Here is a 27,863-nt window from a genome sequence, read left to right on the forward strand (position 1 = left end):
GCAGTGTTTGAAAAAATTAAATAATTTTTTCTTTTTTGAAGTGAGTGAGGGGAACAGGGAGCAGCAGGTTAGTTTGGATGCAACCTAGGAAGACAAGTCCCGGGCGCATAGGGGACTCCGGAGTCTGGGTACCCGCTTCTCTTCCCCAGAACAGTGTCTCCTTTGTCATAAATCACTTTTTGATGTGAACCCAGAGGTACAAGCAGACAATTTTAGACCTTTTGGGAAGTCCTGGCCTGTCCCTTTTCTTTCTCATTTCCTCAGTTATTGGTAGTGTGACCTTTTGCTCTGGATACGTTCTCTCTCTCCCTCTTCTTTTTTATTTTTCTGTATGATTTATAAGGTCTCTTTTTACTTCCTGTTAAAAACCTTTATTTCAGTCCGTGACTATTTGCATCTCTGTTAATTAACCATGGCTCACTGGGATGTGGATAGGAGTGGAGAGAGTTGGGATGAGCAGGGATTCCCTCCTTGCCTCCCCGAGGAAGGAAAGAAAAGGCTAGTGGTGAATGGGGGCTCCTCCAAGGCCTGTGTGCCTGAGCACTCAGGCAGCTGCCGCCAGCCTCCTTTCCCCCGATGGGCTTCGTCTCCTTGGAGGTATTGAAAGCTTCCTCCCATTTCACAGCTCGGACCCTCTGCCCCTCCTCTGGGGTTGGCGAGGGGCTGAAAAACAATTTTTTTATACAATATATGTATTTTAAAGCATTAAAAAATTATTTATTTATTTATCTTTGGCTGCATTGGGTCCTCGTTGCTGCGCGCAGGCTTTTCTCTAGTTGTGGCGAGTGGGGGCTACTCTTTGTTGCGGTGCGCGGGCTTCTCACTGCTGTGGCTTCTCTTGTTGCGGAGCACGGGCGCTAGGCGTGCGGGCTTCAGTAGTTGCGGCACACGGGCTCAGTAGTTGTGGCTCGCGGGCTCTACAGCGCAGGCTCAGTAGTTGTGGCGCACGGGCTTAGTTGCTCCGCGGCATGTGGGATCTTCCCGGACCAGGCATCGAACCCATGTCCCTTGCATTGGCAGGCGGATTCTTAACCACTGTGCCACCAGGGAAGTCCCTATATATATTTTAAAGGATACTCCTCTGTACTCTTACATTCTTGTGTGTATGTTGGGAAACCTACTAATTGTGAACCCATAAACTGTGGAGGAGAACAAAATCTCAAAGACTGTCATTTGGTGCGTTTACGATATGCAGATTGCAGTTCCAATTAGATTGAAACCTCTATTTAGCAGAGTGGTTTTGTGAAATAAATAACTTTTGAAGAAGGCCTACTATATATAATAAATACATTTTTTTCCTTCAGTTGCTGGCATGGAGCTTCCTGCCTTCCAAACACTTGCCCTGAAATGCTGATTCAGAAGCAGGCAGCATCCTTGGGCTCTTTACAGAAGAAATGTTTCTCCTTTGCTTTCCTGGCACAGGGATTTCATCCTTGATTTACAGTGCTCAGCTTGTTAGCGCCAGCGAAGGGGGGCTGGTGTGAAGGTCATCATGTCTGTCTTGTCCTCTCAGAGAGAGAGTGAGGGGGGTGTGTTTCTCCCTGTGCGCTTGCGGTGGTAGTCGTGGGGTTCAAGTGCCCCCACCGCCGCCCCGGCTTCTGTGCGAGGGAGTCGGTCAAAACTCTGGCGTCTCTCTTTTTCCACCCTCTGTACTACCTGTCATTCAGCAGGGGGTGGACGATTTTGAAAGCCTGATTCAGAATTTCAGGAAGACTAGTGGCACACCTAGTAGAGAGCTTTCTCCCTACACCCCTTCTCATAATCTTCCCCTTCTCAGGCCAGCTGTGACAAACTGACAGAAAATTAACAGATCCGGGTCCTCCTATTAGGTGAGTCCCTATGCTGGAAGCCGCTCTGGCTTTATGCAGATCCTTTAGCAGCTCCGTGCGTGTGGGTGGTGGTGCTCTAAGTGGTCCTAACCGAGAGGGCAGTGAGTGCTGGGGGAAAAGCAAACAGAATGCTCTTTGGAAGAGACAGTGCTTAAAAGAGAGAGGGAGGCAGTAAGGTGCCCAGCTTGAAAGCACCTGGGGGAAATACCTGGACTTGCAGGGTTGCGGTCCTGAACACCACCGCCTGTCTCAGGGAACGGTGAGCTGGGTTACAACAGGATGCCTGATTACAAAGAACGTTTTGAAGGCCACTTAGTCCCAGGTCAGACTGTGCATTAAGCGTGCTAATCCTTTGCCGTAACACTGGACTGGAATTGCAAAACTGGAAGTGCGCAGTCTGTTGTGTCTCAGCTTTGGCTTTAAATATTTCTATACGATGCTGCCCTGTGTGGCTTTTTCTCAGCTACCCAACTTCTCTTTCTCCAGTGGAAAGAAAAAATACATCACGAGAATATTTTCGTCTACTCACCAGTGACTTTGAAAACTACTTTTCTACTTCTATTATGTGGTCACGTTTCTCATCTTCATGATTTGAAATATTAACATGTAGATAAATATAGTAACATGTAGGGGCTACACATAGGTTTTGGTCCTAGGGCCTGGCAGGTTGGAACAGAAAGAAACACCTAATTGCATCAAAACCACTCTAAGTTCATGTATGTGGAGCCCATCAAGCTGAAAGCATCCAGACAGCATCTGCTGTTATCAAATCACTCATGAGTCCAGCTAATTAAAATAAAGCTTCATTTTTCTGAACCATTGTTTGGCAGGAATTCGAAACGGGTCTAACCCAATTTCTGCATGTTTATGAGCCTTTATTATATCAGAGGTACTTTTCTGTAAATGTACAGGGCAGCGTTAAATGAATTGATCCACGCAGTATCACTGTAGACGCACTGTGGACTTGCTAATGATTTCCCTTCCAGCTTTCTGGTTTCCAGACATACTCTGTAAAGCTTTATGTTCTCTTTCTCTATCCTCTGCTCTTTGTCCTCCGCTTTTTTTTTTTTTTAATTAACTTAAAAAAAATTTAGCCTTCTTTTTTCTTTGAAAACAGGATACACTTTATATTTGTTCCCTAATGAAGTTTTCTTTTCCATTTCTCTTTGTTTTTCTTTTTCTTCCTCTCCTCCTGTTTTTGCTCTTCTTCTAGGGGTTAGGATTTGCCTCTCTTTATTTCTTGCTGCTTTCTATTCCCTTCTTGTCCCCCTTTCTTAAAAAACTTTTTTAAAAGTTTGTTTTATTTATTTATCTTTGGCTGCGTTGGGTCTTCATTGCTGCGCACGGGCTTTCTCTAGTTGCAGCGAGCGGGGACTACTCTTTGTTGCGGTGCGCGGGCTTCTCACTGCTGTGGCTTCTCTTGTTGCGGAGCATGGGCTCTAGGCACGTGGGCTTCAGTAGTTGTGGCATGCAGGCTCAGTAGTTGTGGCTCGCAGGATCTAGAGCACAGGCTCAGTAGTTGTGACACATGGGCTTAGTTGCTCCGTGGCATGTGTGATCTTCCCGGACCAGGGCTTGAACCCATGTCCCGTGCATTAGCAGGTGGTTCTTAACCACTGTGCCACCAGGGAAGCTCCTTGCCCCTTATTTTTCTCTCTTCTTATCTCTCTTCCCTTTTATGTTTCCTTTAGTGCCTCTCCTCTAACCTTCTCTTTCTCCTTTCTCTCTTCTTTCCTCCTCCTCCAATTTTCCCAATAAAAGGTTTATACCTTTGTCTCTACATGCAAGTACAGATTAGGGCAGAAAATGGCTGCCTATCGGAGTAAAGGGATCTGGCTGTTGGGAGATGAGGTCAGCCTGTTTTGCTTCTCTCAATTTGCTTGCATACTTTATTTTAGGTTCTAAAAAGATTTTTCAAACCACGTCTACTCTGCTTTATAGTCTAATAATGCTACTTTGAAGATCAAAAGTATTATATAAATGCTAACTAATTATTCCTTGTAACACTTTGGTGAGTCCCTATGCAGTTATAGTTCCATTTTACAGATGAGGAAGCAGAAACAGGAAAGGTAAGCAACTCTCTGAAAGTTACTGAAGAAGTTAGTGACTGAGTTAGAATTAAGACCAAGTCATCTTTGGCTTTGATTCTTTTTTTAAAAAAATATAAATTTAGGACTTCCCTGGTGGTCCAGTGGCTAAGACTCCACACTCCCAATGCAGGGGGCCTGGGTTCGATCCACGGTCAGGGAACTGGATCCCACATCGAAGATCCTGAGTGCCGCAACTAAGACCTGGTGCAGCCAAAAATAAATAAATAAAATAAATATTAAAAAATATATATATATAAATTTATTTGTTTATTTTTGGCTGTGTTGGGTCTTCATTGCTGTGCGTGGGCTTTCTCTAGTTGCGGCGGGCGGGGGCTACTCTTCATTGCGGTGCGTGGGCTTCTCATTGTGGTGGCTTCTCTTGTTGCAGAGCACGGGCTTTGGGCGCACAGGCTTCAGTAGTTGTGGCACGCAGGCTTCAGTAGTTGTGGCAGGCAGGCTCAGTAGTTGTGGCTCGCGGGCTCTAGAGCGCAGGCTCGGCAGTTGTGGTGCACGGGCTTAGTTGCTCCGCGGTATGTGGGATCTTCCCAGACCAGGGCTTGAACCCGTCTCCCCTGCATTGGCAGGCGGATTCCTAACCACTGCACCACCAGGGAAGTCCCTGGCTTTGATTCTTGATTACCACCTTCTGGGAGTTTACTTTTCTCTCCATAAGGATCATATATCTTTAAGATGAGGGTGAGAGAATACGAGCCCCTCTGCCCTTCTCTTCATGTACTTTTAGCCTTCTGAAGTTTCATTTGTAGTCTTTAGATGTTAAATGAATTTCTAGGTAATTCCTGGGAAAGAAGGATGCCAAACCACTTATGGGCTGGTAAAAACTCTGTCCATTATAGTCTCAAAGCAGAGCGCTCACTTTCTCTTTCCAGCGGCTTCCAGTAAGTGGGCCCACGTCACACGCGCTGGCCCCGGTGATCGTAGCATTGTAGGAAGCACTGCCATATTTGATTGAATTTAGCCATTCTGGAATGACGTGTGTATGAAGTCGTCTCTTGCATTACTGTGGCCTTTATTATTGCTAATGCATTCTGACATTACAGGTGTAGCCTTGGCTCTCCCAGAAAGGGCAAGGCTGCTCTTACCAAGCTTAAGAGCATGAAACTGTTATACAGTGAAACGGGTGTTCACATTTAGTTAATAAGCAGAGTAAGGGAAATGCTTTTATAGAAAAGAGAGCCAAGGGACAGAGGCCTATCCTCATTCCTTACCCAGCATTATTTCAAAAAGTGGATCAGTTAGTAGTATTCTCCTACAGAAAACTAGAGTCAATGGATAGAAGGTTCAGGAAAGCAGATTTCAACTCAGTTTAAAGAAGGACTCCTGAAAATGAATTGATCATCTTTTAAGAGAGTGAGTTCTCTGTTCATTATAAGCATTTGAGTGGAGGCTCACTGATCATTTGTCAAGGTTGTTGAGGAGGGGAGTCCTAGGTCATGTCTGGGGCCGGATGGCTTTCCTTGTCCTAGATTGTAACTGCAGAGGCAGCATCTTTGCTTGTTCTTGGTTTTTTAAGTGCCTGGTGTGCTGTGTGGACCCAGTGAATGCTTAGTAACTATTCATTATTTAATCTTTGGCTTCCTGCTTCTTAACTAACTTGAATAAAAACTGTTTTTGTTCAGGTCAGGGAAGCCACCATCTCTGCCACCCTCCTGCAATAAGTCATTCTGGATAGCCACGTTTTCCAGATGGCCATCGAGATCCATATGAAAACAAAACAAAACACTTTAAAACTTTTGGCTGGGAATTACATAAAACGGGTTATATGCTTTCTCGCTTTATTAGGCAGAGTAGACTATAATTTAATCCTGACGACTCAGTATCATCATTTTAGATGTACATGTTTATATTGTGTTGGAAGTGTAGCTCTGTTTTCAAAACCTGTTGAAATATAGATCTGTTGTGTATCTGCCCTTCCTCTGAATGACTCCATCTGTGCCGAATGACCCCGGACTGATAAACTTTTTGAGTTTTCTGTTTGCTTTTCATAGACGATTCTCTCCTGACATTTGTTGCTAGGCTTTTTTCACTATCTGGTCTTTGGTCTGTGAGTATCGCTTGCTAGCTGGCTCAATTCTCCTTTCTCATTTGCAGTTTTTAATCTTCTGTGATTTGGACACCATTTAACTAAGCTTGTATACGAAATAAATAGTAAGTAGTGTGAATAAATCTTCGCTATGTGTAATATATGTGGAATTTGTCATTTCTTTTTTGGCAACAGCGATTTCTTCTCTCTTTCCCTCTCTCCTTCTCCTTCTTGGTTGGTTTTCTCCTTTTTTTGATTGGGTGAGATTGGAGAGCCGAGCTCCCGGATGGTTGGTTCTGGTCCTTGACCCTCGCGCATTTCCCTGGCCTAGGTATCATAGGCTGCCTGCTGGAGTCAACTGGAAATTATAAAATGATGCAGCTTGGAGGGTCCAGAAGGCCATCTATTTAAGCCCTTATTTTACAGAAATGAAGGACTCTGAGGCACAGAGCGGGGGCGTGAGGGGCCGGGTTTGAGGACATAGCGTCAGGGTTGGACTTGGTGTGCAGGTTTCTTGAGACCCGGCCCGCTTTCTGCCCTGCCACTCTGCCACGTTCTGTTCCCTGCCAACTTTGAACGTTTATTTGTTTGGCTGAGCCGGGTCTTAGTTGCGGCACGCAGGGTCTTTAGTTGTGGCATGCGAACTCTTAGTTGCGGCATGCACGTGGGATCTAGTTCCCCGACCATGGATCAAACCCAGGCCCCCTGCATTGGGAGTTCGGATCTTAACCACTGGACGCCAGGGAAGTCCCTGTTTCCTACAAACTTTGAGCAAAATGTGTGGGAATGAGGAAATAGAGCGTTTGTGTGAGGTAAAATCATGGAGGAAAATTCTCTGCTGGCTGTGGGCAGGTTTAGGATTAAAGTACATAAACCAGGGCTTCCCTGGTGGCACAGTGGTTGAGAATCTGCCTGCCAATGCAGGGGACACGGGTTCGAGCCCTGGTGCGTGCGGCAAGATCCCACATGCCATGGAGCAACTAAGCCCGTGCGCCACAACTACCGAGCCTGCACTCTAGAGCCCGCGAGCCACAACTACTGCGCCCACGCACCACAATTAGTGAAGCGCGCGTGCTTAGAGCCCGTGCTCCGCAATGAGAAGCCCACACACCACAACTAAGAGTAGCCCCTGCTCGTTGCAACTAGAGAAAGTCCGCGCGCAGCAACAAAGACCCAACGCGGCCAAAAATAAATAAAATAAATAAATTTATTTTTTAAAAAAAGTACGTAAACCAAAAAAGCCTTCTGTTTGTTGCAGTGTTTGGCTGTGTTTGCACTCAAGGCTGATATTGATATTGTAGGAGAAGCTTTAATCCTTTCATTCAAATTTACAAGAAATGCTGTTTCCTTTTAGTTAAAAAAAAAAAAAAGTCCAAGAGAGCATTTGATTTGAGGAACCGAAAGTCTAGAAAATGTATCCGGGAGTCCTCGTCAATTTGGGGCATAATGAAATATAAAAAATACTCAATAAAAGCTCCTTTATTACTTTAACTGTTTAAATGTGGAGTTTTTAGCCATCAGGTTAATGTTTTGGTATCATTTTTTTATTTGATTGTGAGCACTCTTCCAGGTAGCTCTGCCACTAGAGCGCTAATCAGATTCCCACAGATGAATGGTGCTAGCTGCAGCCTGACATCACCGCATTTTTGCTTCGACGTTATTTTATTTGGTTTTCCTGTAAAAGTTAATAACTCTGTGTCCATGTGTTTAAACAGGCAAGAAGAGAGAGAGAAAGGATAGTGAACAGAAAACCATGAGTGATGTCTCAGGAAGCTTTTGCCAGATTGAGGAGATGTAGGGATTTTTGTGATCTCAAAGTCTTTCACCCTAGCACAGTTGGGGTGTGGAGAATCAAGAAGATTGCAAAGCAAGATGGTGATTCTTAATCCTTCCGATAACAAAAAGTGAACCTCTCTCTGTTTCCCAGAGCTGGAAGGAATTAGAAATGAGTTCCCATTGATTTAGAGGAGGAATAGGGTGCTCAATAGGACGGATTTGCTTAATGGTGAAAACTGTTTAAGTTTTGCGTTAATTGTAAGTAAAATACATGCTCATTTTAGGTGACCAAGATTGCTAGGAACGTCAGATGGAGGGCAGAAAGACCTTCCTTTTTATTTTTATCTTCCTGTTAGAGGTAGGAGACCTGTACTGAGAGCCTCATGGCCAAGATGGCTCTGGTGTCTAATAGGCACACAATTTTTGAATTGTTTATTTTTAAAAGTGTATTTGTTTATTGGAAGCTGAGGTTGTTGATAATAGGAATGTTTATTGTGTTTAGTGAAAGGTTACTGAATGGTTCAAAGCCATGATGATTACCATTTAATTCTTTCTGTGTGCAGCGGATTTTTTTGCTGAGCTAAAAATTTCTAAATTGGGGTTTACCAGAGGAGGCGACTAGACTGATATCTCTTGATTTAGATTCTCTTCCAAATTTACATCTTGATGCTAAAGACAGTCTGTGGGTACAGATCTGACAATGGGTACAAGAATCAGTTCCACAGTCCTTATCTCGGTGCCTCCGAAAGATGTGTAAAAAGCGATGACTCATTCATCATCCGTGTCAGAGGCATGGCTTGTCTTGCTTCTCTGTGGTACACTCGTGTGGGTGAGTTACTCCTGAAATCAGCAAGAGAGGCCCGACCCATGTTAGATACCCTTTTTTAGACAGTTGAACGGGCCACCAGCTTACTTCATACGGATGTGACCCCGCTTGCTGCCAGAGCTGGTTCCCCTGATCTTACTATCTTGGCAGAGGGTCTGTTCCTGTGCCCTCCCAGGGGCCAGTGTGCTTGGTGAAGAAGACGACTTTCCCCTGAGAGGAGCGGATTTCATTCGACTGTTTGAATAGAAACAGTTTCTAATTCCTGTCATCTTACTGTAAATTTGAAGATTTTTGAGTGCCAGCTTTCTCTATATTCTGAATCCGACTTTTGGAACTCGTACTTCTAGTTTTTCCCTCAGGCCATAGAAGAATCTAAGATAATAGCAGGGACCAGGACTTGGTGGTCTTCTCTTAGTAGCAGATCTTAATCATTCGCTTTTTTTCTGCTTTCTAGAGGATCTGAAGATGATTTAAAGGCTACCCACATTTGTCATTTCCAAGTTTTTTCTTGCTATCTTTTTGGATTCGAGCTGTTTCTGAGCTGTGACTACTACTTTTTTGGTATTCAAATCTATTTTTTAACATTTAGTCTTTCTCCAACTTTCTTGTAGGATGTCTGGTAGGAGTGCCATTTAGCGACTCCTCAAAGTTTTAGGTTTTTGCTCTATGTGGGGTGATGCTAGACAGAATTCCCTGATCCAGAGCCTATCTTCCTTGGAATCCAGGAGCCCATCTTGTTGCCCTCAGAGCAGAGGGTGCTCAGCCATCGTGAAGGGACCCCGCCCTGCACCACCTGGTGGTCATCTATTCAGCGTCTAACCCCCAGTGATAACTTGACACGTGAAGGTGTCACTGTCCATCTTCGTCCCCTTCCTAGTCATCCCACATCTCAATAGTGCATGATTAAAGAGAGCTTTACCAATCTCTGTCCGGCCTGACTTCAGAAGAAGTGGGAACTGAAGGTTCGTCTGCTGAGCATGCGAAGGTGCTGGAGTTTGGGAGAAGTAACCTTCGGAAAGCATCAAATTCAACTTGTGGTGGAGAGAAAGGGACTAAGAAGTAGAGGCAGTGGTATTAGGAAGGTCCTGGGCACTGTCTGCTACATATTTTTAGTGTTGGAGTCACCAGCCACCGCCACTGAGTGAGCTCACAGTTCTCCCAGGGAGCATCTTGGACACTGAGTCATTACATTCCTTTGGAGTGATTCAGCTCAACAGCTTGACACCTTCATTAATTTTACAACATGAAGCCTGGGTGCTCTCTGCTTCCTCTTTAACAGTGCAGTGCAGGGGAATTAGAAGAATATGGAAAATACAAAAGCAAGGGAAACTGGAAAAAGGAGCAGTCAACGCGCTGTTGAAAGGCACCGTGTTAGGAAATCGAACTCCTTGCCTTTTCTTGGTATCTCCTGGGACCGAGCACCCAACTCTTGCCACACAGTGCTGGCACACATAAACCTTTTTCTTTTTGTTCCTGGCACGCCCGCCACCCTCCAACTTGCAGCCAGCTCGTTTGCCTTCTCTGCTGAGGTCACTGCTACCGTGATCCGTGTATAATGGCATTTTCCTCCTCTTTTCAGTGTGGAGGCTATTACGGTTTCTTCTCTAAACAGGACTTCAAACAATTTGCTGCCAGTTGGATTTCAAAGCTAAGGAAAAGGCAAATGTCATCCTTTTTTTCTCTCCTCTTTGGGTAACTGCTTTGTTGGTTGCATCAAAAATTAGAGGGGCTGCTCTCTAAATTCAGGTGGGGATGCATGGGGACAGGCATTTAAATTTGCTTTTCTTTCTCCCTGAAGGAGAAAATCCTTTTCCTTCTCAACCTTTCCTAAAAAGGAACTTTGATCTTCTCAACCCAGAAACAAGGGTTTTTATTTCCTCTACGGCGAGCATGTGCACTACAGCGCTTTCCATGGCGTAGTTACGGTTGCCCTCTGCATCAGCAGCTCTGCTTGTCAGGCTTTGCTACTCAAGCACCAGCTCCTTTGGGCTGCAAGTTGGCACCCAAAGTACCCTCCAAAGTCACCCTTGTGTCCCTAAAATCACTGTCACTTGATATTAACTAGTGCCTGTTGGCTTGAGATGCTTTTTATTTCCACATACATTTCTGGAAGAACTAGTTTAATAAGATAACAAAACAATGACATTCTGACAAGTAGTTCATGCAATATTTTTAACTAGGGCCAAGAAGAAAAATTTACATGCAGAGATAGTTCACTTGGAAGGGTAGTTTTTGTGCATATGACGTTGCCACTCTTCATAAAGGCCTTTACTGCATATATCAATGTGTTTTAAGAGAGACTAGGGTCAATAATGCATGCTGTGGAATTCATGCAGATTTACACAATAGACCTTAACAAATATTGTGTTCTATCATGTCAACTCGTGCTCTTCTACCAGAGATATTTTATTTCTTTAATGTGAAAAACAAAAGGACAGAGGAAAGTAAAACAAAGGAAATTAGGGCCCACAGCTTAATTAGTGTAGGGTTGTAACCCAAACCAACAATGGGAAGGATACAGTGACAAAACCCAGGAAATTCCAAGTTGAAAGAGAGGCTCTTTCCTTTAACTCCTTGAGCGCCAGGGCACTCGCTAGCTCACTGCACACCCAGGTGCAGGAGGCTGGCTCAAGTACAATTCACTGTCTTTATTTTTGAACTTCCTGGCTTTTGTTGACTTTCCCCTCTCCTCTTCCCCCTCTGATGTAAATGAAACATACCTTTGTGTGTGTGTGTGTGTGTGTGTGTGTGTTAATTGTAGATAAACGGGCGAAAAGTACCTCTTGATTTTGTAACCCTCAGAGAAGGAGAAAGAGGGGGGGAAAATCCCTGTCACTGTCATCTGTTCATTTTTAATGAGCAATTTAAAAAATTGAAAATAAAAGAGGAAAATGAATAGGTGTTGAACCAGCCCGTGATATGTAAATGCCAACTAGTAATTACCTAAAACCTCAATTTTCATTCTGTTTCATCTTGCAAAACATTTCATTTTCCCCGAGTGAAAACACTTCGTTCGGGCTCGCGTGACGGCTAGGGGGCACTTTGGCTCCGCGCTGCGGCCGCCTCGGCACGGCCGGCTCAAGGTTATTCCCCTCTTGCCATTCCAGTGGCTGTGCTCCGAGCGGGCGTGGTGCCCTCCCCCCACTCCCACGAGTCTGGTTTCGGGGAGCCTTGTTCCTCCTTGTCCTTGCAGAGGATCGTATTGAATTTTGGCTGATCGAGCCTTCCTCTGCATATTAACTTTCCCCTCTTACCTGCCTGCTAGACCCTCGGCTTCCCTGAGTTGCATTTCACACTCTGAGAGCAGCTTTCTGCCAGACTCCCTTTCTCCTTTGGAGATTTCAAATGCAGCAGTCTCTATATTCTGTTTATTGCTTCCTCTTCCCCCCACCCCCTTTTTTTTTTCTTTTCATTTTGGCGTCTGGGGACAGCTCTGCTGCCACACTTAGAAAGATGATTCTGACATTTCTTTGGCATACTCATAGGTTTTCTCTTATTCTGCTTTAGGATCTGACACCTTTTGGATGTATTCGTGCAGCATCTTGGAATGTGGCTTGGGGATGCCCCTGCTTCAGGGTGGTTGCCCTCCCCAGCCTGTTCCCTACCTAGAAAGAGGGCAGGTAGAAGTGAGAAACAACGGTGAGCCTGGCTGGGACTGTCAGCCGCACATAAGAAAGAATTCTGGATGCAGAAAACCAGAATTATGTTGTCCTAGGACCCTGGATCCGAGAGTGCTTTGCCTGGAGTCTCAAGGAACACGGCCTCTTTAGTGAGATATATAGCTTCATAATTAGCCCGTTGCATTTTTCCACGAGTGCTAGCATCAGCGTTCTACGATGTGTTTCTCTGATTAACAGCTGCTTTGCAACTATTTCCTTGTGCCACCGATGACCATATTTGTCAGGGAACTCCTGACAGAGTACTGATTTCTTACTAAAACGCAGCATTTCTGTTTGAAGAGGGTTCTCTCATTCTAGGCACTGCCCGGCTTTTATAGTCAGTCCTTGTTAAACCTTGAGTTGGCTTTGGTCTAACGCTTGTTAACAGGATTCTGGGTATCTATCTACTTCAGAGTACGAGCGTAGGAACCTTTCACGGGCAATTTAATCTTCTCAGATGCGCACGTGTGGCGCTGCAGTGTTGGAATGGGGTTTTGGGCCCGCGTGTTGGTCATTTTCTTTTGCCCTCTAGTTGTGATCTGTCTGGGTTAAAAAGGACTTGGCTTTGGTTGTTAGTGTCATTAATTTTTGAATATTTTTAGTATTTTAAAATGGCTATTAAATGCTCACATTTTTAGGAGATAGATGTTTATGTAGCACACAGGAGTTCCGGAACTGGTGACATTCCAAATATGTGTCACTGGAGACAGTGCATCAGGTTTACGTGTCAGGTGCAAAGTGCCAAGGCTCCCTCCAACCCCAGGTTCGTTATTAGGCAAGCTCTGTTCTCCCGTCCCCCTTGTGCAGAAAATACAGTGTGCATTCTGGAGATTACAGTGTGAAGGTCTTTTGTAGGAGAGTGGAAAACACCTAGGAAGCATCTCTTGAGCGAGGACTGTCAGGAACCTCGCTTCCTCTCACCAGGGATTACTTACCCTACACAACGCATTTAACAGCACATAGTTCATCGTAGATAGCCCCTGAGTATCCTGTATTCCACTGATTTATACAGTTACAAATCCTGGTCTCTCAAACACAGATCTCTCTCAATTGGCCAATCATCTTGGATCCAAAGGTGTTTTTCAACCTGAAGTCCCCTCCTTTTTTCTTGGGTTACTGGAAGTCACTCCAGTGTAACCACTGCAAAGGCAAGGATTTACTCCTCTTTGTACCTTGATTTATCTCTAGCTTTAAGTGATGAACGGTGAAAATTAGCAGATTTCCCTAAAATTGCGGAGTTGATGGTGACAGGGTTGTTTTATTTTGCTTTTTGAAGGAGGGAGGCGGAACAGGGGGTCACAGGAATAGGGGTGATGAGAGACTTTACTTCTGTTTTCTTCTGAGTTCGTCATCTTTATTTATTTATTTTTGCGGTACGTGGGCCTCTCACTGCTGTGGCCTCTCCTGTTGCGGAGCACAGGCTCCGGATGCGCAGGCTCAGCAGCCATGGCTCACGGGCCCAGCCGCTCTGTGGCATGTGGGATCTTCCCGGACCGGGGCACGAACCCGTGTCCCCTGCATCGGCAGGCGGACTCTCAACGACTGCGCCACCAGGGAAGCCCCGTCATCTTTATTTTTATGAAACCAGCTACTGGTAATTCACCGTGCACTCATTAAGAACTCTCTTAGTGCAAGAGAAGGGGAAAGGAAGGCCAATTCCATATTTATCACGGACTCAACAGCAAGTGGCTTCAACAACGGCATCAGGTGCTTTGCACCAGAATTTTCCCTGGCTTGCTGCACTCCCACAATGTGTGCAATAAAGTTCCCGCCTCCGTTTTACATCTTTGACATTGAGGCGGAAGATTTGGCCTGAATTTGTGTAATTTAGTTGGGCACAAATATAACCCATGACTGGTCACATTCATCTCCTAATTAGAAAATCAAACGATAGTACAGGACAGGCAGCAGGCACCCCATCATTTCACCCAACAAAAGCGTGTTGTGTGTGTTGGACCTCTGCAGAGGGAAGAGTCAGTTGAATTGCTTCATGAAGTTAATGAAAAGTGCCCAACAATAGTCGAGTGGAAGATGCAAACCGAGGGCACTGTCAGTTATCTAGAGTGTTCAGATCGTTTCAGTATGGGGAAAGGTTTTGGGAAATCTTTTACCGTCTATGTGCGAATCATAGGGCTTGTAAACTTCTACGTTGGACGGGCCCTTTTCCGCCCTATTGAAGTGCCAGGTCCTTACAAGGAGAGAGGAGAAGAGTAAAGAGTAGCTGAAGAAATAAATAGCGGAAGGAGAGGGGTTTTCATATCTGGATATCTTTCTTATAAAGCACATTATGTTGAGGCTGTTAGTTTGGATGCTTCATATTTTTGCATCTGGCATAGTGATATCGGTGCTGTTAAATATGTGATTTGCCTGTTGCCTGCTTTTTCAGACAAAGATCAAGAGGAATGTAAAGAAGCCCCAAATATATACTTTGTGTAGGTGTTCGGCAGTATTATTTTATATGGCTTGAAATTAGTGAATGGAAACTTTAAAAGAAATTGTTCATATTTTTGCAAGTTTGAAGTGTGCCGGGACTTTGTCAAGTTCCCGTTAAAATAAACACGTCAATTTCACCTCCCTTCCAAATTCATTTATCTTGCTTTTTTAAAAGGTGTTTTCTACTTTACCTGATGTTTAAATTGGATTCGCTCGTTTGTGCTGTTCTTTGCTCCATCCCCCACGTTTTTCTTAAATGAATTACTAATGACTGAGCACTCCATCATTCCCTCTCTACAGCCACTTTAAGGAAAGCACGGTGATCTAAACCTTTTAACCTATTAAACATGATTTTTCCCAATTGAATCAGACCCACCACAGGTGTAATAACTAATCATTTAAACTACACCTGCTATTATGTATTTTTAAGCCATTATGCGTGTTGGATAGATGATAATTCATGTTTATTGCATTGTCCAATGGATCCGTTTTGCCTACACTAGGCTGATTAATGTATTTAAAGAAATAAGAGATGCAATTTTTTAAAAAAAATTGATGGAATGCGCCAAGCACCGCATTGAGTGCACCATTAAACCCATCAGAACTTTGCTCTCTGACCAGAAATGCATATACCAAGGACTGTATTAAAAAAGCAAGGTGAAACCTGTGCGTTTTAGTGGTGGGATTCTGTGATCTTTCTCTGTCATGGAAAATTTTGGAAGGAGGAAGGAAAGGTTTACGCTTCTGCCGGTGAATGTCAGGAGCTGTGCTGTCAGCATCTCTGGCTTAAGACCTGCTTGTCCACAGTTCCTCTGACACCTGGGAAACGTACCAGGGCGTGTGGAGCCTGCCACACGACACACATGCCGTCATCGTCTTGTGCAGTGAAGGTGTGTTTTTTCTCCAGGTGAAGAACAGTTAACCCCGAGGCATCTGAGCTGTGCAGATTGGCCTTGACCCCGTGGGGCCTGGGGTGGTGTAACTGTGGCTAGGCCTCTCCCCCTCTTCTTTTTCTCCTTCGCCACTTCCCCTTCGCTCTCATCCCCTCTCCGTTTTCTTTCGCCTTCCTTTCTGTTCCATCTCCTCTGCTCGTCCATCTGCCTTCTTCTTCTTCTCCTCTCCCGTTCCCTCCTTCCCCCACTCCCTTTCCTTTTTCTCTCTTCTTTCTTTCCCCGTTCCCATCTCTTTGTTAGAACGCATCCGTTTTGTTGATGTTTGTCAGATTTTTCTTGATTTCGGTGCAACCTGAGGAGATCTGGTCGAGGGGCTCGGGGGTCCGTGTATAGTTTTGGGGTTCTAAAATCTTGAACATCGATTTCTCTCTAGTCCAGAACTGGTTGGTTGTCACTGCAGTTCATGATGGTGGGTAATACACTCGCAGTGTTGGACAGATTCTAACCAGTCTCAAGGAGCACTCGTGTGTCTTATCACTGACAGGCCCAAATCTGCCAGTCTGGGTACCTGAGTCCGTCCTTGAGGGAGAGGGTCTGAGGCAAGCCTCCCATGGAGGGATCCCAGGGAAAGTATATAAGGGAATTGCCCCGAAGTTTTTTCTTTCTGATTTATCCTATCTTTTGTTACCAGAGAGGTCTGTCTGGTCTCAAGATTAAATTCATATAAAATATGAAGAGGAGATTTGTAACTTGTGTTCCATTTATAGCCACAGTACTTTCTGTTTGAATCTCTGTTCAACTGCTGCCCTTAGTTTGGAGGATCTTAGAAAACTTCCTTATATTTGGCCCCTTAGAAATTTTTTCTTTCAGTAACTTACGAGTGAACTGCAGGGCCTGTTGACTTTACCTGTACCTTGAGACTACATCATTCTTTTGGTTTTGATGAGATAAGTAATGCCAGTCATTTACAATGGCCCCTTTCCTATCGAGGGGCAGGTTGGCATTTCCCACCCGTTGGACTTAGCGTCCAGGGTGGAGAGCAGACAGGCGGCGTGCAAGCACATGCTTCGTGTGTGCTGAGTGGTGTGAAGGTTAATACCATCAACAGTTTTCCTTCCATCCCCTACGTGGCTCATTCGTACATAGGAAGATTTCATGAAATAATATCATTACCAGAGGTAGGTAGATAATCTGTCGGTCTGCCAGCTTGTAGCCATGAAACCCCAAACTTTGTCCTTTGAGGGCTCTTCGGAATTCAGCTCCATTGCATAAGAGGGACCAGTGTGAGTGGCTCTGTGTGTTGTGTCTTACAGAAGCCTTCCCAGCCAGTGTACGCTCAGCGCTTTGCCAGTCTCTGTCTCTACAGCACGGTCTCTTCCTTTCAGACGCTAGCAGCGTAGCTGGGGAAGCAGCCTGAACATTAGAAGACAGCGCAACTGTGTCTTCAGTTACATGGTGCACACTGTAAGCACTGAAGAATTTAAGAGAGTGGGGAGACCAGAGATGACTTGCTTATTTAGGGAAGGCTTCGAGGAGTTAACACAGCCTGTGGAAGGGCTGTGCTGCTGCTGCTGCTGTGTGTGTAATGTTTACACAGGTAGAGGCAGGAAAGGGAGGCCTTCTAGAAAAAGGGCATGGTGTGGGCACAGGTGTAGGGACGTGGATAAGCACGGCCAGGGGAGGGCTACCGGCTGAGGAGTGTGAAGAATCAGCTTGAACGGGGAGAACAGGAAAAGATTACTGCAGCTCTTAAAAGCTAGGCCGAGGGGATTAGATTTGATAGAACCAGATACAGGAAGCCAGTGAAGGTAGGGAACCACATAGTCTTTTATTTAAGCAGATTTTAAATGTGAGAAATAAGTGGTTAATTTGACCACAGTATTGTGCTTATTTCTATGGACCTGGGATAAACTTGTAGGATTTTTAATCTTGAAATGCAGACTACTGACGTTTACTTTTCTTCTCTGTTTTATCTCCCCTACCAGATTGCCACAGCAGTGAAGTTTCTACAGAATTCTCGGGTCCGCCATAGCCCACTTGCAACCAGGAGAGCATTCCTTAAGAAGAAAGGTACAGGTTCCCCGTGGCCTTGCGCAGTGGCCTGCACAGAGGGGCTGGGGGCAGGGCGGATGGAAGCCACAGTATTGATGAATGATCTCCTATAGCTGTCCCACTGTTGTATGGGTGGGGGTGAGGGGACCCCCTGGTGAGGGTGCAGCTTCTTTCCTTACAGTAGAGCAGAGGTGATAGGATTCAAATAATTGCGAGCACCAGACGTAAGGCCAACAACTTAGTCCAGGACAGCCCGGCACAGGCTGCGTTCAGCAGCAGAAGAGGCCCATGGAGAAGGCTGGGGAGGACTCCTGCTTTCTAGTCTGTTCTTCTGATAATGACCCTGGCTGCAGAATGACTGGCTTTAGGTTAGGGGGTCAGCTGCTTCAGTAAAGAATGAGGAAGAAAGAAATGAAGGACGAGGGAGATGAGATGACTACACAAGGTCAGGTTAAGGTCAAGCTTGGGGTCAGTCTGATGTACGGATTGAAGTGGTAAATTACTGGTTTTATGGTACTTCTGTAAGCAGGGATTAAATGGATCTTGACAAATTCAATATTGTCCGAAGCAGACAGAATCTATTTTGGTTTTATTGAAATTTAGGACGTTTCTTTTTTTTTTGCAAAATATAAAAAAACCCCAAATCAAACAAAAAAAGAAATCTGACTTTTCATTCTCTGAACGTTTAATTTTCTGGAAAGCTAGGAAGTTGTTTAAAGGCCCTTAAACACCATGAGGGAGGGAAGTGAGTTTTCTACACCCCCTCTGAACAAAACTCTTTTTCCTTAAGGAACTGGAATGTCGGCCTCCAAACTCTGGGTTTTGAGCTTTAAGTCATTAGTGGCTGGAATAGAAGACAGTGTGGTTTGGTGGTATTTCTTAGGTCTGCTCCACGGTATCCCGCTGATGTGATGCCGCAGAACCTGGTCCCAGGGCTGCGCTCGCAGGGTTTGGGCAGAATCAGCCCAAGCGTTTCATTCACAGGCAGCTGTTGAGAGGCAGCCTCAAGGCCAGTCCCTGTGACTGAGTTGAAGCTGGGCGCTTCCTGGTGGCGTGATGCTTGCCCCCATCAGTAGGAGATTATTAAAATTTGGAGTGCGTTGGCTGGCCCCCTCCGCTCTGCAGCCATCATGCCGTAAAAGAGTTTTTCCTTGAAATATGTGTACCTATGGGGAGTAATTAATCATAAAAGCTTAGGGATTTCAGCTCTCTCATCAAAGCATTGAAGCTGGGGAAAGCTGAGCCTAAAAGCTGTGCTGATGACCCGGGGTAACCTGAGACAAAATCTATGGTTGCCGAGAGATCCTTCGCCCCAGTATATTGTGCAATATTATAACTGCCTGATCTTCTCTTCCACTGACAATGACCAGTTGTTCCTCATTTTCTCTCAAATGCAGCTGGGTTAGAATTTCATTTGCAGAAGGTATTTAGAGCAATTTAGAGACAAATGTCTCTGGTGTTTGCTCGGCACTTCCCCACTGCAGGCTTTGCTGAGCAGTTTGAGTATCAGGAGCTCCATCTAATCTGTTTAATTTTAATAAATCCCTGACTGGGAGAGGGAGAGAAAAAAAGAAAGAGAGAGAAACTCTGGGCCAAATAATACTTCTTTTGACTTAGTTGGCCAATAATTACTGTAGAAACTGTTCTGTACAGTTATTATTTGTTGCTCCTTAAAAAAACCCCCCAAAACAGCAATCAATTAATTAATTCAACTAAGAGTGTTTACGCTGCGCTGAGAACAGAACAGACAAAATCCCTGCCCTCTCAGAGCTTCAGTTCTACCAGGGGAAGGCAGACGCAGCCAGTGCTGTGTGGGGGTGGGTTGCACTTCTCAGTGGGGTGATTAGAAGGTGTCCCTCGGGGAGGGTGACATGGGAGCGAAGACCTGAAGGAGATGGGTATTTGTTGGTACAGAGCGGGCAGAATTCCTTCCCAACCCTTAATGTGGTCTAGAGTTTTTAGAACTTTAGGCAGCAGGAAACTGGAGAGACATCCTACCTTTCTTCTTCTAAAGAGAGTTTACCCCACACTCAAACCTGGAGTCACTGGACTTAATCACCCATCCCCATTATCCTCTCAAACGCTGCTTCAGTCAGTAATCATCTGCTTCCGAGTTGCATCCCAATAGGGTAAGTTCTAGCAGGACCTTTCCTGGGCAGAGAATTCCAAGGTTTGATCGGCATCTGGGGAAGAAGAGCCCTCTGTGGATTTAAACTTCACTTTTCACATTTCTGGCAGTTCCTGGGGTCAGGCATACACGGTCCCGGAGCTTGGCACCATCGCTGATGGGTTGAGGGAGGAGGGGCTGTTGTGAAGGAGCGCGTCTGCCCTGTCCCTGACAGCAGTTGGGAAGGAAAGGGAGTTGGCTCACTGGTCTTTGCGGGTACAGAGCGTGTCTTGAGGGGAGGGACCAAGGTCCTGGCATCCTCCGGTCCTGTCTCCCCACAGGACCCGTTGCAGTGGTAGGTTGGAGCGCTGCCTTCGGATGAGCTCACAGCTACTGTAGTCTCGGCTTTTCCTAGCAAATGTCACTTCGGGGAATTGCATTGGAGCACTGTCTTGAATTATAATGTCAACTTTCTTTTTCTTTTTTTTTTTTTTTTTTTAATAAACATCTCTTTCCTGAAAAGGCAAATCCAATTTTGTTTTTCTTTTAATATTATTTAATATTTAATATAGAAATTGAGGCCCCTGTAGTGCATGTCAGTTCAGTGGAAAATGAGGGTTACTTTAGGCGCATCAGCTGAGGTGGTTTTATTGTGAACCCGCAGCCCCGAGCAGGGGCCTCGTCCCCTCTGTTACTGACAAGTTAAATGTGTGCCCTCTGAGTTTGGGGCTGGGGAGGCCAGCGGCAGTGGATGGGATAGGGTTGGAAGAGCATTGGTTTGCAAAGGTCTTTTGTGTTCGTGTTTTTTTGTTTTTGTTTCTTCGAGATCTCTTTTGGATGCTTTAAAGTCTGAACATGGAGTCATTAATGAGAAACATGACGTTATTAGAATCATTTATCATTTTCTTTGAAGCTTCTACTGCCAGTTTGTGTAATTTACAACATTTCTTTCTTTTATCGGGAATTTTTTGGATGCAGGAGCAAAGCAGCTGTTCACCTTCAGAGTATTAGAATAAGTGTTTTTGTTTTCCTTCCAACCGCTTGATTCTGCAGATGACATCAACTGCAGAGTCAACCACACATGAAGATAATTGGCCTGTGTGTGGGGTGTAAGCCCTCATAGAACTGGTCTATATATAGAAGCAGTTCTTGCCAGGCAGGGATCACATCTGGGGCTTTAAGCAGGCTGCAATCCAGGAGGTTGGAGTAACTTAAAAACAGCAGTCGGGTCAGTCCAGAAAGCTAGAGGCTTGGATATTGTTGTCAGTAGGCTTATGTTGACTTGACACCCTGTCTGACCACAAAATGCAGGAGGCAGTCTGCTTGCAGACACGTTTGGCAGGCTGGGTATCAGGTGGGTAGAAGCGATGCCTGTTGGTGTCGGGTAAAGAGGAAGCTGAGGTGGGGAGAAGACAGAGTCGTCTGTTAGCCCCTCTAATACATCTGTTGCCAAACAGGGTTCTAGAAAAAAGCTGAGCATCATCTGCTTTTTTGTGTAATTCTGCATGGTGGGGCCTGGGTGGTGCTGGCTGACCCTTTGGCTTATTGTGCCCTTCTCAGGTGTGTAAGTAAAGGGCTGTATTCTCCCTCATGTAATAAATAGTCCCGGGTGGGGGGAGGGTGAAGGAAAACGAAACAAATAAAACACACCACCATGCTTTCTTATTCTAAAAGGTGAAACAAGATCTTATCTTTCTTCTGTTCCTGGAAGCGGAACCCCCAGTAGCAAAACTGCCTCCTTGCTGGAAATGAGCTTGAGGAAGAAACCTGATGGTCTTCACCTTGGTAGTGGGGTAGAGGTGAAGGGCTTCTGTCACTGGAGTATTTTAAGGGGGAGTGAATTCTTACACAGATTTCAATTTAACTCTCTTTTATTACTTTTCTTTTTTATCATTTACGTCCATTTCATGAGGTAGTTTGCATGTCCTTGAATGGAATCTCGTTACCATGAAAGCTTTTTTAGCATTGATTTCATAACAGTCTTAATTTAATAGCTCCATCATTACTGAGTAGCTCTGGGAGTGGGGCCTTGGCTTTCCAGGTCACTGACCTTTTAATTACAAACCTTGTTCTGATGGCCAGGTTATCGACTGGACAGCTCCCAGCTTGTGCCCCCAGGATGAAAACGAAAATAACTGTGTTTCCTCCCCCATCTCCAGGAAAAAAAATTGTAACCTCATGTGTTTCTAAAATTAATTTTCTCCTTCAGCTTTGCTTTATAATTAATTCTTTAATGTGTCTTAGTAAAGCCAGAGTATTTTTATAATGCTGTTTTTTCTAGAGCTTGGGTCCAGCGGATAGCGGGGGGGCGGGGGGCGGGGAAGGGGGACGAAGAGCTTGCCAGCCACCACCCCATGCTTGATCGGGCCGTTTCCTCGTCCTCAGAAGCTCCCGCGGCTGAGCTGGGAAGAACAGTATCGGCTCGGTGAGGGGCTGTCGGGCCCTTCTGATTCTTTGTTAAAGAGATGTGGATTGTGGCACCAAGATGTGGATTCATTCCTGCATTTGCGGGAGTAATTGAGCCTTGTGTATCATGGACATCTTAAAGAGACGTTCTGTTCTGAGAAAAGAACAGGGTTGGACGAGTTTCCTTTACTGTGTCTTCGCTCTCTGCTAGTTTTGGGTGACTGGAGGGAACTGGGACCCTCCACGCGGGGTTTCTGCCCAGTTAGGAGCTTGGGTCGATCTAGGTTCTCCCTCACTGATGATGAAGAGGGAGAGAACAAGGGGAGGACTGTGGCCTGTAAGTAGGATGACCATCGGTTCTGGATTACCCAGGACTGTCCTGGTTTTAACACTAGAATTCCTACGTCTTGGGCAGCCCCTGAGGCCATACAAGCCTTACTCAGGAGTGAGAGCTACCGAGAGGGACAAAGCAGGTGTTTCTGGAAGCCGGGGGAGGAAGCCCACTAGCAGTTGGTCCCCGCGAGTTCAGCCTGCCGTCGAGTGGCATCTTCCTCAAACGTTGCCCGCTCGCACTCCCCTGGCCCGGCCCGGCCCGGCCGGGCCCTGCCCTGACGTGGGTCCAGTGCAGGGTGTCTCTGGCGGGGAGGCCGTGCCCTGCAGGCGAGGGAGGGCGGCCGGAGCCGGCGCAGACAGGGCTGTGTGTGGCAGCCGCACGCGTTCCCGAGGATGATTGAGCATCTCCGTCCATCTGTTGTGAACGGAAGTCTTCCTTCCCTGCCAGTCTTGCATCTGCATATCCGTCACCTGCTGTTCTGGACCAGCCTATTCATCACACTGACTGGTGTTCCCCCCATCAATTTTCCTGCTCCCCTTGTTATCCAAACTTGTCTTAACTCCACAGATTTTTCTCAGCATCCAGGATGAGAGCTAGAGCAGCCAGACTAGCTGAACATCGCGGTTTCCCCATTCAGAGGGGAAGCTGGTAGCACTTGCTCCCTGCCAGACGGCTGAGTCAAGTGGGTTTCTACACTTCACCCTGTGATGAGGGAACAGTAGCTCTGAGGAGCTTGGAGGGGGAACCAGCTCTTTTAGATTTACTGAGTTGTTTTGAGATTTTCTCTGAAAATGAGGAATGACTCTTCCTTTCTTAACTTGTGTGCCTGGAACAATATTACAAAGAAGAGCAAAGGGACACCATCATGTACAGGAGTATCATTTTTAAAGTTTTTTTTTTTTTTTGAAAAGGTAAGATATGTACATGGTTTCAGAAATTCAAACAGTGAAGAAGGATAGACAGTGAGGAAGTCTTCCTGTCTTCTCTCGCTCCTGTCCCCCCCACCATCCTCTGTCTCAGAGGATGCTGCTATGAACAGTTTTTGTGTATCATTCCAAAGATCTATCCATATAAAAGCACGTTAATATTTATTAACATAAACACCTTTTAAATACAGTGGTGGCATATTTACACTTTAGCTTATGCTTGCCATTGTATCTTGGCACTCATTCCACATTAATACATACAGATTTGCTTCATTCTTATCAGTGGCTGTGTAGTATTCCATTGTATTCCTGTATCATAATTAATGTTTGAGTCAGTCCCAAGTTAGTGGACATTCAGGTTGATTCCTGTCTTTTGTTGTTTCAGACAATGCCTCAGTGAATATTCTTGCATATACATTTTCTTAAAACTTCAGGAGATCATGTCCCCCCCCAAGAAAATAAAACTGTTTTCTAATATAAACATGACTATAGGTAGACAGAAATTAATAAGAAAAAACAGTGTAACAAATTATTATTAACACTTAGTACAGATTTGGATTCTGAGGGGACATTCTGGTCACTGGTTACATGAAAAATGCTTTCTTTCTAGAAGAATCCTTTTTTAATCCCATTTTTTGAAGGGATATGGGCTCATAAATTTTTGATTCAAAATAAACATTCAAATAAATGGAAAGCTTCAGAAACTTGAAGGTTAGTACCTGTTTTCAAATGAAGTACAGTTCATCAGTATCCATGGGGGATTGGTTCCAGGACCTCCAGGGATATCAAAATCCAAGGATACTCAAGTCTCTCATATAAAATGACACAGTATTTGCATATACCCTACACACATCCTCCCATATACTTTAAATCATCTCTAATTTTACTTACAATACCCAATACAATGTAAATGATGTAGTTGCCTGTGTTCGGCAGATTCAAGTTGTGCTTTTTGGAACTTCCTGGAATTTTTTTCTCGAATACTTTTGATCCATGGTTGGTTGAATCTGTGGATGTGAAACTGGATATGGAGGGCTGACTGTCGTCCCTCAGTATCCAAGCAGAGGTTGGTTCCAGGACCCGCCAGGGATACCAGAATCCATGGAAGCTCAAGTCCTATAGTCTGCCCTCTGTATCCAGGTTCAGCATCCATGGATTCAGCCCTCCTCGGGTTGTGTAGTACTCTAGTATGTATGGACAAAAATACGCATTTAAGTAGACTTGCGCAGTTCAAACCAGTGTTGTTCAAGGGTCCACTGTATGGCTTAGTTTTCTTTTGTCGTGGTTGGATGTGTGTGGGTCCTGGGCCATAGGTTAGGTGGTCAGCCTTTATTCAGTGCCTGGTGTGTGCAGAGTACTATTTATTACATTAGGGCTTCATGAAAGGAAAATGAGGTACTTGTTTTACAGACGAGAAGCTCCTTGGGAGGTGGGAATGGATGCTGAGTGCTTATCAACCCTATCTATGTCTGTCCATGAAACATAGCAGTACCTCAGAAGTCAGCAAAATCTGATGAGGGAGCCATGGAGTATAAAGCTCGGTAGGACTGTGAGCCTCTCGAGGGGGATGACCACGTCTCACCCTCCTGGCATCCTCAGCAGTGACACAGAAGCCTGGGTCAGGGGCTCATGAACGAGAGGTTGAGTGACTGGGTGACGAGAGTTAGAAGACACTTACGGGGGAAAGTTTCAAAAGGACGTCAGTTTTCCCTGTAAGTCTACAGTTTATTTGTTCAATCCTACATGCCTGTAAAATGGTTTCAGAATTGCTATCCCATAGGCCTTTACCCAATACTCTAGTGTTTATCTAAACAGTGTTTATATGCAGTTCTTTTGTCTTTAGTCTTATTGAATCCAGTGAAAACACTCTTTTTTCAAAGTTACTTAGGTCAGCAGAGCTCAATTTTGACCTAGACATTGAGGGAGGCAGTGGGTGTGGATGGTCGGAGAGGAGCGGGAGGGGCATCGTTAGCGAGGGGAGGCTCATGCAGAGACACGCGTGCAGTTGGCTGGGTTGGCCCATGGGGTCCTCGAAAAAGAAGAGAACCGAGGTTGGTGAGATGGGCAGTGAGCAAGGAGCCAGTGTTAGAACTCAATATTATAAATAACAGTTGAGAGCACTTTCTGAACCAGTTGAAACTCTGTGAAACTCTATTTGAGGACATTACTCTGGGCTCTGTATTTAAACTGAATTGGCCTGCCGATAATAAGACCAGCTACAAGGAAGGTCCTGCCAAGTCCTTTGTTAGGTGTGGAGGGTAGCCGTAGAAATGGAAATAGAAATGACAGCATATTTATGTAGAGAACCTTGTGGTTTACAAAACACATATATTAGTTAATTTCTTCTTCACTGTAATCTTCTCCGTGCTTATAGGCAGGTTAATAGATATTTGTTGAATGAATGACTACATGATTTAAATCTCCCATTTTACAGATGAGGAAACTGAGGCACAGAAAGGTTCAGTCGTGCAAATTAATGGCAGAAATAGAACTAGGACCAAGTCGTCTGACTAGAGTTCTTTGAACTATACAATCTGCTTTCTGGAGAGGAAGGACAGAACCGCAGACATGGTAGAAAAGAAGAGTTAGCCACGCTCAATAGTAGACGGGATGTGTGAGGTGAAGGAGACGGGACTGAAGGTGACCCTCAGGGTTGTTACATTGTGTTAAGAGGCTTTATTGATGTGTAACTGACATACAATAAACTATACATATTTAATTTGTACAATTAAAAAAACTTGACCTATGTATATGTACCTGTGAAACCATTGCTGTAATCAAGAAAATGAACACACTGGGACTTCCCTGGCGGTCCAGTGGTTAAGACTCCTCACTTCCACTGTAGGGGGTGCGGGTTCGATCCGTGGTCAGAGACCTAAGATTTTGCATGCCATGCGGTGTGGCAAAAAAAAAAAAAAGGACATACTGATCACCCCCCAGATGTTTCCTCATGCCCCTTTGTTTTCTTCTTCCCCCAACCCCCCAATAACCCTGGTTCCCAGGCAGACCCTGATCTGCTTTCTTGCACTGTAGATTAGCTTGCATTTTCTAGAATTTTATATAAATGGACTTGTGTGGTATGTATCCCTTTTTTGGTCTGGCTTTTTTTTCACTCAGCATGATTATTTTGAGATTCATCCATGTTATTACATGTGTTAGTGGTTCATTCCTTTTTCTTGCTGAGTAGTATCCCCTTGTTTGGGTATCCTGCAGTTTGTCCATTCACCTGTTGATGGACATTTGAGTGGTTTCCAGGTTTTGGCTATTAAAAGTTAAACCTGCTATTAACATTTCTGTATAAATCTTTGTAGGGACATATAATTCCTTTTCTCTTGGGCCAGTACTGAGGGGTAGACTGTCTGGATCATATGGTAGTTACATGTTTAACTCTTTAAGAAACCTCCAGACTGTTTTCAAAAGTGGTTATTCCATCTTATGGTCTCACCAGTGGTGGATGAGTATCCTAGGGTTTTGAGCCTGGAGAAGAGGAAGCTGCAGGTGTTATACTTGTAATTTGTTTTCAATATTAATACCACATGGCTTTGGAAGCGTTCTTTTCGAGTGACTAAATAATAGGTCCAGTTTGAAATACTTCAGCTTGGGATGTAATAGGGCATAGACTGCCTGGGTTCAAATCCCAGCTGCACCACTTTCTCACTGTGTGGCCCTGGGTAAAATATTTAACCTCACTGTGCTGTGGTTTCTTTATCTGTAAAGTGGGGTTAATGATAGTATTTACTGCAAAAGTTTATTGTAACAATTAGATGAAAATAATGTGAAAAGTGCTTAGCAGAGTGCCGGGCACTAAAATAAGGGCTTAATTACCATTGACAGTGATCAGCAGTGTATGTCCTCTTAGAAGGTATATTCTTTTTTTTTTGCGGTACGCCGGCCTCTCACTGTTGTGGCCTCTCCCGTTGCGGAGCACAGGCTCCGGACGCGCAGGCTCAGCGGCCATGGCTCACGGGCCCAGCCGCTCCGCGGCATGTGGGATCTTCCTGGACCAGGGCACAAATCCGCATCCCCTGCATCAGCAGGCAGACTCTCAACCACTGCGCCACCAGGGAAGCCCGGAAGGTATATTCTTAATAGGCCATAATCATTTTGCTGTAATGTTATGTTAAAAAGATAAACTTGTTGGTATCATAAAAATTCATGCAACAGGAACCTCTAGGAGTTCTGAGCAGAGAGGAATTTAATGTAAGAAGTTAGGCATTTACTCCCTTATGAAAGGGCCGGAGGAGCGGACACAAGGCCAGGCCTCTAGTAGTGACTTCCAGAACACTGAAGGACTAACTTGCTGGGAAAGCTGCTCCCTCTGCTCGGCCAGGAAAGTAGGGAATGAGGAGGCTACCCCTTGGAACTTTTGAGTTCAAGAGCACACCCTTTTTGCTGTGTTCCAGAGATCAGGAAGTCACTGCTGCCACCACTGCAGTCATTGTGTCCTGACATCCGTAAAAACAGCGACAGCACTTTGGAATATGAACTTGG

At 45.0% G+C, this 27,863-nt stretch overlaps 1 protein-coding gene across 1 annotated transcript in view; it reads left to right on the plus strand.

Annotated features, from left to right (window-relative positions):
- Positions 1-27,863, plus strand: part of PEX14 (peroxisomal biogenesis factor 14) — a gene marked incomplete at its 3' end in the record, with an annotated part of 139,613 nt that overhangs the window by 36,148 nt on the left and 75,602 nt on the right. The window contains exon 3 of the mRNA XM_079698401.1: positions 17,533-17,617. Coding sequence (XP_079554527.1) covers positions 17,533-17,617 — 85 coding nt within the window. The remainder of the gene's footprint in view (positions 1-17,532; positions 17,618-27,863) is intronic.

This window comes from Hyperoodon ampullatus (genome assembly GCF_949752795.1).
Source record: "Hyperoodon ampullatus genome assembly, chromosome: 2".
NCBI classification, from domain to species: Eukaryota; Metazoa; Chordata; class Mammalia; order Artiodactyla; family Ziphiidae; genus Hyperoodon; species Hyperoodon ampullatus.